The 14,303-nt window shown below is 45.2% G+C and overlaps 1 protein-coding gene across 1 annotated transcript in view; it reads left to right on the forward strand.

Moving 5' to 3' along the window:
• SYNE3 (spectrin repeat containing nuclear envelope family member 3) overlaps positions 1 to 14,303 on the forward strand; it is an 88,758-nt gene that overhangs the window by 49,487 nt on the left and 24,968 nt on the right. Inside the window, exons 13-16 of the mRNA XM_038746849.1 lie at positions 1,910 to 2,039; positions 4,628 to 4,777; positions 7,334 to 7,483; positions 10,285 to 10,323. Of these exons, the coding sequence (XP_038602777.1) occupies positions 1,910 to 2,039; positions 4,628 to 4,777; positions 7,334 to 7,483; positions 10,285 to 10,323 (469 nt within the window). The remainder of the gene's footprint in view (positions 1 to 1,909; positions 2,040 to 4,627; positions 4,778 to 7,333; positions 7,484 to 10,284; positions 10,324 to 14,303) is intronic.

Consider the following 14,303-nt stretch of genomic DNA (forward strand, 5'->3'; position numbering starts at 1 on the left):
AGGCAGAAACTGCTCAACCCTGGGCTTCAAGGCTGTCCATCACCTCGCCCCCTCCTACCTCACCTCCCTTCTCTCCTTCTCCAGCCCAGCCCACACCCTCCGCTCCTCCGCCGCTAATCTCCTCACCGTGCCTCGTTCTCGCCTGTCCCGCCGTCGACCCCCGGCCCACGTCATCCCCCGGGCCTGGAATGCCCTCCCTCTGCCCATCTGCCAAGCTAGCTCTCTTCCTCCCTTCAAGGCCCTACTGAGAGCTCACCTCCTCCAGGAGGCCTTCCCAGACTGAGCCCTCTCCTTCCTCTCCCCCTCCTCCCCCTCTCCATCCCCCCATCTTACCTCCTTCCCTTCCCCACAGCACCTGTATATATGTATATATGTTTGTACAGATTTATTACTCTATTTATTTTACTTGTACATATTCTATTTATTTTATTTTGTTAATATGTTTTGTTTTGTTCTCTGTCTCCCCCTTCTAGACTGTGAGCCCACTGTTGGGTAGGGACCGTCTCTATATGTTGCCAACTTGTACTTCCCAAGCGCTTAGTACAGTGCTCTGCACACAGTAAGCACTCAATTATTACGATTGAATGAATGAATGTGTGTGCGGTGTCAGATATGGGGTGAGTCCTCCAATGGGGGAATCTGCAAGAGGGCAATCCCCGTATTATAGGAGAACTGCCAGTCATCTTGTGGTCTAGTGGATCGAGCATAGACCTGGGAATTAGGACCTGGGTTCTAATCCTGGCACTGCTGCTTCTCTGCTGTGTGATCCTGGGCAAGTCACTTCACTGGGCCTCAGTTACCTCATCTGTAAAATGCGAATTAAACATGTGAGCCCCATGTGGGACAGGGACTGTGTCCAGCCCAATATGCTTGTATCTACCCCAGCGCTTAGTACAGTGCCTGGCATATAGTAAGCGCTTAACAAATACCATTATTATTATTATTATTATTATTATTATTATTATTATTATTGTTAGCTGTGTCATAGACATGGCATCTGCAAAATGGGGATTCAATTCCTATTTTCCCTCTTACTTACTACTAATAATAATGATGGCATTTATTAAGCACTTACTATGTGCAAAGCACTGTTCTAAGCGCTGGGGAGGTTACAAGGTGATCAGGTTGTCCCACATGGGGCTCACAGTCTTATCCCCATTTTACAGATGAGGTAGCTGAGGCCCAGAGAAGTTGTGACTTGTCCAAAGTCACACAGCTGACAATTGTTAATGATGTGCATCTAGCTTTATTTCTATTTATTCTGATGACTTGACACCTGTCCACATGTTTTGTTTTGTTGTCTGTCTCCCCCTTCTAGACTGTGAGCCCGTTGTTGGGTAGGGAGCGTCTCTGTATGTTGCCAGCTTGTACTTCCCAAGCGCTTAATACAGTGCTCTGCACACAGTAAGCGCTCAATAAATATAATTGATTGAATGAATTAATGAATTGGCGGAGCCGGGATTTGAACCCATGACCTCTGACTCCAAAGCCCGTGCTCTTTCCACTGAGCCGCACTGCTTATCTTGGACTGTGAGCCCTATGCGTGACCTGATTATCGTATATCTACCCCAGCTCTTATACAGTGCTTGGCACATAGTCTGCACTCAACAAATACCACAATTAACAATTACCAATTAAATTGACATGGCAACTGTTGAGTGTGCAGAGAATAGATGCTGTCTTCTAGACTGTGAGCCCACTGTTGGGTAGGGACCATCTCTATATGTTGCCAACTTGTAGTTCCCAAGCGCTTAGTACAGTGCCCTGCACCCAGTAAGCGCTCAATAAATATGATTGGATGAATGAATGAATGGTCAAAGGCCTTGTAAGAGAAGTTCTTTGAGTCTGAGGTAACCTCGAGATTATTAGAGATCATTCTTTACAGATCGTGTTCCTTTGTGTCTTCCAGCCTCGTCAGAAGCTGGCAGCTGAAAAGAGCGAATGCCGACTCAGGGAAGAAAAAAGGGATGACAAACCACATCCCGAAACCCGGCTCCTCCAGGCATGCAGGGAATGCTGTTGATGGGCATTACGGCTGGGTGAGGATTGTGCTCTCTCCCTGAGACACGAAACAGGGGGAGGCAAGCTTCCCAGAGCATGCAGATCCGTGCCCACCCTCCTCGATTGCCCCAACCATCGTTTTGTTCTTTGTTTTTGCCATTTAGTTTTTTAAAGGACCAGCGTCATTCATTCATTCAATCATATTTATTGAGCCCTTACTGTGTGCAGAGCACTGTACTGAACGCTTGGCAAGTACCCGCTGGGCGCTGGCCCGCTCCACCTCCCGGCCCGACACAGCGAACAAGTCGGCAACATAGAGAAGACGGTCCCTACCCAACAACGGGCTCACAGTCTAGAAGGGGGAGACAGACAACAAAACAAAACATGTGGACGGGTGTCAAGTCGTCAGAACAAATAGAATGAAAGCTAAATGCACATCATTAACAAAATAAATAGAATAGTAAATATGTGGAAGTAAAATAAATTAGAGTGATAAATCTGTACAAACATATGGTCAGGTGCTATGGGGAAGGGAAGGAGGTAGGGCTGGGGGCATGGGGAGGAGGAGAGGAAAAAGGGGGCTCAGTCTGGGAAGGCCTCTTGGAGGAGGTGAGCTCTCAGTAGGGCTTTAAAGGGAGGAAGAGAGCTAGCTTAGCATCCTGGTTTACGTTTGGAAGGGCTCCGAATGTCACAGCTTGGCAGGCCATGGAGGCACTTTCTCCTCAAAATCGGACTTCTGGCTACTCAACTTACAGAAGCTACATAGAGAAGCAGTGTGGCTTAGTGGAAAGAGTACGGGCTTGGGAGTCAGAGGACGTGGGTTCTAATCCCAGCTCTGCCACTTGTCTGCTGTGTGCCCCTGGGCAAGCCATTTAACTTCTCTGTGCCTCAGTTACTTCATCTGTAAAATGGGGATTAAGACTGAGCCGCACGTGGGACAACCTGATTGCCCTGTATTAGAGAAGCAGCGTGGCTCAGTGGAAAGAGCACGGACTTTGGAGTCAGAGGTCAGGGGTTCAAATCCCGGTTCCGCCACTTGTCAGCTGTGTGACTTTGGGCAAGTCACTTAACTTCTCTGGGCCTCAGTTACCTCATCTGTAAAATGGGGATTAAGACTGTGAGCCCCCTGTGGGATAACCTGATCACCTTGTAACCTCCCCAGCGCTTAGAACAGTGCTTTGCACATAGGAAGCGCTTAATAAGTGCCATTATTATTATTATTATTATTATTGCCCCAGTGCTTGGCACATAGTAAGCACTTAACAAATACCACAATTATTATTATAATTGTTATTAACTATGGGCTGGCCCTGGGGCCATTTTAGCTATTGAACAAACTCAGATGTTGCCTACTGGGAGACACTGTGGGGCAACTTGACCGATCCACACACCTTCCCCTATCCCATTTGAAGGATTATTGCTATTATTTTTATTATTACCACCATCATCATTATTAATGTATTTGTTAAATACTTACTATGTGCCAAGTAGCGTTCTAAGCACTGGGGTAGATACAGTTCCATCAGGTCGGACACAGACCCCGTCCCCAAAGTGTAAATAAGAGGGAGAAAAAGACTGAGCCCCAGTTTTACAGATGAGGAAACTGAGGCGTAGAAAAGTAGGGCAAGTCACTTGAGGCCATGCAGCAGATAAGTGGCAGAGCCGGGATTAGGACTCAGGTCCTCTGAGTCCCAGATCTGTGCTCTTTCCACGAGGCCATAATATACTGCTTTTCACTCTTTTGTCACACTTCCTCCCTTCCTTTGCTCCATCTTGTTCCTTTTTCCTTTATGGGATTTGTTAAGCACTTCCTGTGATCCAGGCACCGTACTAAGTGCTGGGATAGATTCCCTCTGTTATGGCCAGTGAAATAGTCCCAGCGCACCTGCCCCAGGAGTGAGGGTAGGTAGAAGGAGAGCTTTGGCGCCGGGGACTTACCAAACATCCACTATTCTGGGTCCATCAGTTCTTTAGATTGGCTCAAGAAGACATCCAGCAGCCTCCCCCAACCCCAGATGTCCTTATTTTTCCAATAACATTGATGTGGAGCGGTCAAAGCTATTCTAGCTCTTTCCTTAAAGTCCAGGTTCACGAGCGAGGAAGATCTTGGCCTAGTGGAAAGAGCATGGGCCTAAGAGTCAGAAGACCTGGGTTCTAATCCCAGCTCTGCCACATGTCTGCTGTGGGCAAGTCACTTCACTTCTCTGGGCCTCAGTTACCACATCTGTAAAATGGGGGTTAATACCATGAGCCCCAATGTGGGACTTTGTACAACCCAATTTGCTTGAATCTACCCCAGAGTGTAGTAGAGTTCCTGGCACATTCTATTTATTCTGATGACTTGACACCTGTCCACATGTTTTGTTTTGTTGTCTGTCTCCCCCTTCTAGACTGTGAGCCGCTGTTGGGTAGGGGCCGTCTCTATATGTTGCCAACTTGTACTTCCCAACCGCTTAGTACAGTGTTCTGCACACAGTAGGTGCTCCATAAATATGATTGAATGAATGAATGAACTTAGCATATACCAAAAAAGAAGAAAGAAAAAGTGATCCCTCACCTGTCCTTCCTCAGCCTTTGCAACCAGAGGGAAACTCTTTTCACTCTTCTTCCTTAATCTTTAATGCAGAAAGAATTGGGTGTTGGAGAAGGAGATTTCACTTCCAGCCTGGAAAAGTTTAAACAGTGGTTGCTCGTGGAAGATGCTAAACTGGCCGGGATTATCGAGGTGAAAGTTTCCACCCCAGAGGATGTGAAAGCAAGAAAAAGCAAGCTGAAGGTACGTTTCCTCAGCACTGGTTTTTTCGCTGAAGAGTCTGTGACGGGAAAAATATAATATCCTGCTGAGAAAATTAGCTATATGCTTGGTTTTCCCATCCTCTCTCTTGAAGGCCTTGGGATAAAAATACTCTCCAAGACCTGTCTTTCCAAACACCCAGGAAGAGTTTTTTCATCCCAGCTCCACCACATGTCTGCTGTGTGACCTAGGGCAAGTCACTTAACTTCTTGGAGCCTCAGTTCCCTCATCTGTAAAATGGGGATGAAGGCTGTGAGCCCCACGTGGGACAACCTGATCACCTTATATCCCCTCCCTAGTGCTTAGAACAGTGCTTGGCACATAGTAAGCGCTTTACAAATGCCATTATTATTATTATTATTAAAAAGGAAGAGGAGCAATGGGAAGTTATGCAACCCTCTTGGAAAGCTGCCCATTCTGCTGTTATGCCTAGGCTTCCCTACAGCTGTTCCTACTGCACACCCTTCCAATAACAACACATTATTATTAATGTGTTGCTATAATTACAATTGTGGTATTTGTTAAGTACTTACTATGTGCCAAGCACTGTACTAAGCCCTGGGGCAGATATAAGATAATCAGGTCCCACCTGGAGTTCACAATCTAAGTAGGAAGGGGAACAGGTATTGAATCCCCGTTTTGCAGATGAGGGAACTGAGTCACAGAGAAGTGACATGAGTTGCCCAAGGTCATACAGAAGGCACGTGACAGAGCCAGAATTAGAATCTAGGTCCTCTGACCCCAGGGCTGTGCTCTTTCCACTAGGCCACACTGATTCTCTGCCTTGATCTGGGCATTCAGTTGCTTTTCTTCTCTCTGTCTCTCAGTCAATCAATCAATCATATTTATTGAGCACTTACTTTGTGCAGAGCACTGTACTAAGCACTTGGGAAGTACAAGTTGGCAACATATAGAGACAGTCCCTACCCAGCAGTGGGTTTCTTCTTCATTGTAGACATCAGCGTGATAGATAATTATCCATAGTGTTCCTCAGGGCGATTGACCCAAGGGCTGGGCTACAGTGTGATTCATGTAAACCCTGGTATTTGGCGAGCCTCTAATGGACTGCATTCTGTAGTATGGGTGTATTTTTAAACTGGCCCACATTCTGTGGTTACTCTTCCCTCATTCCTTTCCCTGACCGTTTTCTGCCTCCCTGCTGCCTCTCAGAGCAGGAACCATGTAGACTGAAGCCTCATGTAGTAGCAACGTGACATTTCTGACTGGGGAAAGAGATTGGGAAAAAGGAGGAAGAGCAGGGGTGAAGTCGTAACCCCTTCCCTCCCTAGAATATTTTCCAGGGACAGTGGTTGGAGATTTGGGATTCTAAGACCTACGTCTGTGAGCCCATCTTCCGCACTGTGAGCATCATCATCATCATCAATCGTATTTATTGAGCGCTTACTGTGTGCAGAGCACTGCACTAAGCGCTTGGGAAGTTCAAGTTGGCAACATATAGAGACAGTCCCTACCCAACAGTGGGCTCACAGTCTAAAAGGGGGAGACAGAGAACAAAACCAAACATACTAACAAAATAAAAATAAACCCGTTGTTGAGTAGGGATTGTTTCTACCTGTTACTGAATTGTACAGTGCTCTGCACACAGTAAGCGCTCAATAAATACGATTGAATGAATGAATCCTAGCAGGATCCCAAGGCATAGGCAAATTGTGTTATACCTCAGTGCCTGCTTTCTGGAAGCCCCCTCTCTCCAGGAAACTGGGTTTATGGACACCATCATCCTACTTGCTGGAACACATGGGCTTGGCAAGGAGCAAGAGACTCTGGAGTGACTCCAAGTTGGGTTTATTTTTAGTTTTGTGGTTTTGAGCCCATTGGACAGGAATGGGTAGGAATGAAATGCATTTTCCAGCTTCTTAAAGACCATTCTTTAATGAGAGAAGCAGCGTGGTTTAGCGGAAAGAGCCCAGGCTTGGGAGTCAGAGGTCGTGGGTTCTAATCCCGGCTCCGCCACTTGTCTGCTGTGTGACCTTGGGCAAGTCACTTAACTTCTCTGGGCCTAAGTTACCTCATCTGTAAAATGGGGAATAAGACTGTGAGCCCCATGTGGGACAACCTGATTACCTTGTATCTCTCCCAGCACTTAGAACAGTGTTTGGCACATAGTAAGCGCTTAAAAAATACCATTATTATTATTATTATTATTAAAGACCTGTTCTTGGTCCACTCTGGTATGCTGGGAAATAACCATGTACTATTCACTAATCATCAGTACATTAGCACATCAGCGGTAAAACCCACAGATAGAAGAGTGAGTGGAGCAAAATCCTGCAGATGCATTATTGTGGGATTCCCTTATTAATCTAGAATACGTTTCCCTTGGGAGTTTAAACACTTCACGGATTCAGTTGCAACCCTGTGAGATGGAGAAAGCGTTATTAACTCACACTTATTTTATAGGGGTGAAGGGAGATTTGATGTTCCCATCTGGCAGGGGGTATGGTAAAGAATCCCAATTTTGGTGCGTGGCTGGCAGGTGTCTAACCCACGTGGGGGACTCTTTGTCTTCCCCGCCAGGAGTTGCAGTCCCGAATTCCCGAAGGGCAGGACCACTTTGAAAATCTCCTTCATCTTTGGTCCACCAAAGGGAACTCTGAAGACTTGGAGGACGTCCGCTATCGCTGGATGGTTTACAAATCCAAAATCACTGACTCCATCCACCTGCTGGTAGGTACCCGGTCCAGTGAGACCCTGCTGCTGAAGAGACCCAGCGGGGCTTACCAGGAAGAATTATGACAATTATCATTATACATACGTTTATATTATCATTATATTTGATGTAGATATCATCATATAGGAAAGCAGTGTGGCTCAGTGGACAGAGCACGGGCTTGGGAGTCAGAGTTCATGGGTTCAAATCCCGGCTCCGCCGCTTGTCAGCTGTGTGACTTTGGGCAAGTCACTTAACTTCTCTGTGCCTCAGTTAACTCATCTGTAAAATGGAGATTAAGACTGTGAGCCCCCCGTGGGACAACCTGATCACCTTGTATCCTCCCCAGCGCTTAGATCAGTGCTTTGCACATAGTAAGCACTTAACAAATGCCGTCATTATTATTATTATTTATCATACCACTGATAATATAGACAACATTCTATATTATGCACATTATATTTTATATTACACATAATCATAAATTATATTTATAGCATGTATAATATTATAATAACCATAATGATTGCAATGATCATTATTATAGGATAATTATTATCACTGCAGCATTTGTTAAGCGCTTACTATGTGCTTAACACTGGGGTAGACATTCATTCTTTTAATCATATTTATTGAACGCTTACTGTGTGCAAAGCACTGCACTAAGAGCTTGGGAGAGTACAGGATAACAATAAACAGACACATTCACTGCCCACAACGAGGTCATAGTCTAGAGGGGGAGACAGATGTTAATACACATAAATAAATAAAAAAATAAATTACAGATACATACAGAAGTGCCTTGGGGCTGGGGTTGGGGGGAATGAATGAAGGGAGCAAGTCAGAGAGACACAGAAGAGGGTGGGAGAAGAGGCGAGGAAGGCTTAGAGAAGACTACTTGGAGGACATGTGCCTTCAATAAGATACCAAATAGATACCCAAATATCAGGTCAGACACAGTTCTTGTCCCATACGGGACTCAGTGTCTCTGAGGAGGAAGGAGAACAGGCATTTGGAATTAACTAGCGAGGGACATGCAGGACAGAGCCTAAGAGGTCAGACCCAGAACAGGACTATTCCTGAAGGCTAATATTGGTCAATCAAAGTCTGTAAAACAACATCGACTTTAAGCTGGGAAGCAGTTTTCTTTCCAAGTAAAACGAATTCTTCTTTCCCTCTCCTTTCCCGTATTGGGCATTAGCAGCCCATTGTTTATCTAATGATGGGAGGTCATTTGAAGTCTAAGCCCCTCGACAGGTGTCAAGTCGTCAGAACAAATAGAATTAAAGCTAAGTGCACATCATTAACAAAATAAATATAATAGTAAGATGGTTGAGCACTTGAGCGCATACTACATGCACAGTACTATGCTAAACGCTTGGGAGAGTACAATCCATAGAGTTGGTGGACACAGTCTCTGCCCTTAAGGAATTCTCAATCTGCATGGAAATAAGTTACAGGCAGGGAAGCAACTCAGAATAAGTTGCTCACTGAGGGTAGGGGATATCATCATCATCATCATCAATCATATTTATTGAGCGCTTACTATGTGCAGAGCACTGTACTAAGCGCTTGGGAAGTACAAATTGGCAACATATAGAGACAGTCCCTACCCAACAGTGGGCTCCCAGTCTAAAAGGGGGAGACAGAGAACAAAACCAAACATACTAACAAAATAAAATAAATAGAATAGATATGTACAAGTAAAATAAATAGGGTAATAAATATGTACAAACATATATACATATATACAGGTGCTGTGGGGAAGGGAAGGAGGTAAGATGGGGGGATGGAGAGGGGGACGAGGGGGAGAGGAAGGAAGGGGCTGAGTCGGGGAAGGCCTCCCGGAGGAGGTGAGCTCTCAGCAGGGCCTTGAAGGGAGGAAGAGGGAGGGCATTCCAGGCCCGGGGGAAGACGTGGGCCGGGGGTCGTTGGCGGGACAGGCGAGAACGAGACGAGAACGAGAACAAGAACGAATATGTATGTTATATTGTTGTGTTGTACTCTCCCAAGCCCTTAGTAGAGTGCCCTGCACGCAGTAAGCTCACGAAAAGTACCACTGATTGGGTCCAGTGGATAAAGCACTGCCCTGGAAATCAGAGACCTGGGTTCTAGTCCAGGGTCTGCGTGTAGCTGGCAGATGTGGGCAAAGACGGCATGGGCACGTCGCAGTTGCAGCAGCCCTGCCTTCCTTCTCACTTGTGGCGTTCGGGGCTCCAGTGGGACTGGCAGAGAGGAGAGCGTGTGAATGGTGCTGTGGGAGCCACTAACACCCTAGGCCATTCCACTGTGCAGGCGCTCGGGCCTGAAGTCTGAGAGGAAGGAGGCTTGTTTCTCCACCACTAAACAAATCCACACTCTCAAATGTAGAGAGCCACTAGGCGTCAGTACAATCAAAGCTATGCCTGCTTACTTCTTGGCTGAAATCATCAGAAAACAGAACCCAACTAGTCTTGTGTGCCTGATGCGAGTTAAAAAGCTCATTAAACCGAATCACCTGCAGGCTCAGCCTGTCCAGACGACCAGAATTTTTAAAGAAACATCCCCCTGACAAAATGAATAATCTTTTAGACTGTGAGCCCTTTTTAAAGAAACATCCCCCTGACAAAATGAATATTCTTTTAGACTGTGAGCCCACTGTTGGGTAGGGACCGTCTCTATATGTTGCCAACTTGTACTTCCCAAGTGCCTAGTACAGTGCTCTGCACACAGTAAGCGCTCAATAAGTACGATTGATTGAATATTCCATTTTAGATACTGTCAGCATTGACGTTTCATACACTTTCCCTCCCCCTCTCTCCTTTTTTTTTTTAAACAGAATCACAACTCTTTGGAGGGCCCAGCTGGATTCAGAAAGGTACAGTGTTTCCCCGCCAAAAGCAGGATGGGATGATTGCTCCTCTGCAGTTAAACTTGTTTTTTTTTTTTCCTTTCTTTCTTTCTTTCTTTTTGACTTTTTAAATTCTTGGAAATGAGTTTTATCAAACTGAATTAGGGGGAAAAAAAGTCTGTAAAACAACATCGACTTCAAGCTGGGAAGCAGTTTTCTTTCCAAGTAAAACAAATTCTTCTTTCCCTCTCCTTTCCCCATATTGGGCATTAGCAGCCCATTGTTTATCTAATGATGGGAGGTCGTTTGAATTCTAAGATGGTTGGGAACCTGGGGAAGATATCTTAAAGGTGATTTTCACACATGCCAGATTCCAACCCAGTCAGCCTCAGAGGTTTAGTATTTACAGTTTTATATGTGTTGTGAATGTTTGCATACCTTTCCACACCCTCCCTTGGACTTCTCAGCATGACTCCTGGGCCTTTCTAAAGACTGAAAGAATCTCAATCAATCCCTGGCATTAATTGGATGCTTACAGCGTGCAGATCACTGTGCTGAACACTTGGGAGAGTACAATAGTGTAAATAGACACAATCCCTGCCTTCGGAAATCTTACTGTTCAGCAGGTTAGACATTTAAAATGAAATACTGGTAAAGGGAAGCTAATGAGTGTAAACAGAGATACATAAGCGCTTAGTACAGTGCTCTGCACACAGTAAGCGCTCAATAAATACGATTAATGATGATAAGTGCTGGTGGTGGGGGGAGAGGGTTGTAAAGGATATGGATTGGGGTTATGACCTAAGTCCCTAGGGGGTAAGGGCTCAAGTCCATTCGTGCTTAGCTCTGGGGAGCAAACTTGGACTGAGTTCTTTTGGTCTCCTAAAACTTCACCCTCCTGGAGCTTGTCCAGTCGCTGTGCAGGGTGCTCAAGGGCAGAGATTCATTCAGTCATTCATTCAATCGTATTTATTGAGCGCTTACTGTGTGCAGAGCACTGTACTAAGAGCTTGGGAAGTACAAGTCGGCAACATATAGAGACGGTTCCTACCCAACAGTGGGCTCACAGTCTAGGAGGGGGAGACAGACGACAAAGCAAAACATGTGGACAGGTGTCAAGTCGTCAGAACAAATAGAATTAAAGCTAAGTGCACATCATTAACAAAATAAGTAGAATAGTAAATATGTACAAGTAAAATAGAGTGATAAATCTGTACAAACATATATATATATATAGGTTCTTTGGGGAGGGGAAGGAGGTATGGGAAGGTAGGTAAGGTGAGACCATTAGAAAAGCTACGCTCACTGATATAGAATCCGTCATTTCATTTTCTCCTCTGAACCAAGTAAGGGTTCTCTAAAGAGTTATATGCGTGCCTTCTTGGGATTCAGAGGAAAGAATTAGCCATCAGCCAATCATATTTATTGAGCACTTACTGTGTGCAGAGCACTGTTCTAAGCACTTAGGAGGGGATGATACAACCGAGTTGGCTGACATGGTCCCTGCCCACAACGAACGAACGGTCTAGAGGGGGAGGCAGATATTAATAAAAATGAATAATAATAAAAAATGAATAGCAGACATCTACTTTATTCAGGGAAAGTTGTACTTGCGTTATGGAAATGGAGAAAGCAGAACAGTGCTGTATTTTCATCACCTGAAGTTTTCCTGGCACATCTAATTATCCACTTATGCTTATGAGGCAGTCATTTTGAGTCATTACTTTTGATTCAGAGGGAGATACTCATATGCTCCCTGCTAGGATTATTTCCATTTCACACTTATAAATGAGGCAGGTTGGAAATTGGAACGCGGTGACCCTGGTCTCAACCCCAGTGGATGAGACAGAATTCTAATCGCCTGTGAAGTGTGTTTTGTTACCGAGATCATTCTGGGTCTTCTCTTGGTTTTATTGATACAGCTCATTGAATCAGTGGCTCAATGCCAGTTTTGTCAGGAGGTGATGGAAAATCCCTTCATGTCTTGGACATGAAGTTTATTAGATGGCCCGTGTGTTTGTGGTTCCTATGAGTGTATACAGTGCACGGTGGTACTGCACTGCTCTCAGTTGAACGCTTCCAATTCAAAGTAGGTAGTGTTGATTATTTGTTTTTTAAGGCTTCACAAACTCCCCGTCTCTAAATTCATGCTGGGATGGTCAGGCAGTCAGTCGTATTTATTGAGTGCTTACCGTGTGCAGAGCACTGAACTAAGAGCTTGGGAGACTACAACACAACAGCATAACAGACACATTCCCTGTAACAGCAGACTGTTCAAAATGGCATTCTGTGTATCAAGGCGGATGTTAACATTATTTGATGAAACTAGTATGTATAGCTTTGCATTGTCCTACACATATTTAGCAGGAAAATATTTGGGTCTAGCACTGAAATAATTCATATCTAAGGCTTACGTAAAATAGTTTAAAGCCATTTCATGTATAGTACTTTTTTTAAAAAAAGAGTTAACGCTGTAACTCAATTTTTGTCATGGTTGTACTTGCTTGCTTTGTTTCTAGTGCAGGGCCGAATTACTCTAAAGAAGCAAGATAATTTGTTCGGTTCTAACTCCAAGTATAACATTTTATGTTTCTCCTGGGCTGAAAAAGACATAAATTTACAAGCTTTAAAATGCTGTTTTTCTTATAATCTATGAGAAGCAGCTTTTTACAGAATGGTGGATCTCCTCATCTTCCCACCCATCTTTCCTTTCACTGTAGACTTCACCACTATCCTCCCTGTCACACAAGCCTACAGTCTTGGCATTTTCCTCACCTCATCTGTCTCAAATCACATATTCAGACTGTCAGCAAAACCTGTCGATTCTGCGAGCAGAACATCACTAAAATCGGCTCTTTCCTCTCCATCTAAATTGCTTCTACGCCGATCCAAGCATTGATCGTATTGCCCCTTGACTATTGCGTCAGCCTTCTCTCTGACCTCCCTGCCTCCTGTCCCTTCCCACCCCAGTCTATATTTAACTCTGTTCCCCGGATCATTTTTCGAAGGAAACGTTGTCTTCATCGCCCCATTCCTCAAGGACCATCAGTGGTTTCCTGTCCACCTCCATTGAAACACTCCTTACCATTGGCTTTAAAATACTCATTCAACTCGCCCCCCTCATTGCTTAATTCCTACTACAATCCAGGCAACACATTTCATTCTTTTAACGCCAATTCTATTCTATTCTATTTATTTTATTTTGTTAATATGTTTTGTTTTGTTCTCTGTCTCCCCCTTCTAGACTGTGAGCCCACTGTTGGGTAGGGACCGTCTCTATATGTTGCCAACTTGTACTTCCCAGGTGCTTAGTACAGTGCTTTGCACACAGTAAGCGCTCAATAAATACGATTGAATGAATGAATGAGTACGGTTGGGGCGATGGGGAGGAGGAGAGGAAAAAGGGGACTCAGTCTGGGAAGGCCTCTTGGAGGAGGTGAACTCCCAGTAGGGCTTTGAAGGGAGGAAGAGAGCCAGCTTGGCGGATGTGTGGAGGGAGGGCATTCCAGGCCGGGGGTCGATGGCGGGACAGGCGAGAATGAGGTACAGTGAGGAGGTTAGCGGCAGAGGAGCGGAGGGTGCGGGCTGGGCTGGAGAAGGAGAGAAGGGAGGTGAGGTAGGAGGGGGCGAGGTGATGGACAGCCTTGAAGCCCAGGGTGAGGAGTTTCTGCCTGATGCGCAGATTGACTGGTAGCCACTGGAGATTTTTGAGTGGTGGTAGTGCCTTTTACCAATCCATTTAATAATAATAATAATAGTAATTGTGATATTTGTGAAGCACTGTGCCAAGCCCTGCAAGATGATCAAATCCCACACGTGGCTCACAGTCTAAATAGGAGGGAGAAAAGGTATTGAAAGCCCATTTTGCAGATGAGGGAACGAAGGCACAGAGAAGTGAAGTGACTTGCCCAAGGTCACACTGCAAGCAAGTGGCGAAGCCAGGATTAGAACCCAGGTCCTTTGACTCACAGGTCTATGCTCTTTCCAATAGGCCACACTAATCCCGG

This window comes from Tachyglossus aculeatus, chromosome 1 (genome assembly GCF_015852505.1).
Source record: "Tachyglossus aculeatus isolate mTacAcu1 chromosome 1, mTacAcu1.pri, whole genome shotgun sequence".
Taxonomy (NCBI): domain Eukaryota; kingdom Metazoa; phylum Chordata; class Mammalia; order Monotremata; family Tachyglossidae; genus Tachyglossus; species Tachyglossus aculeatus.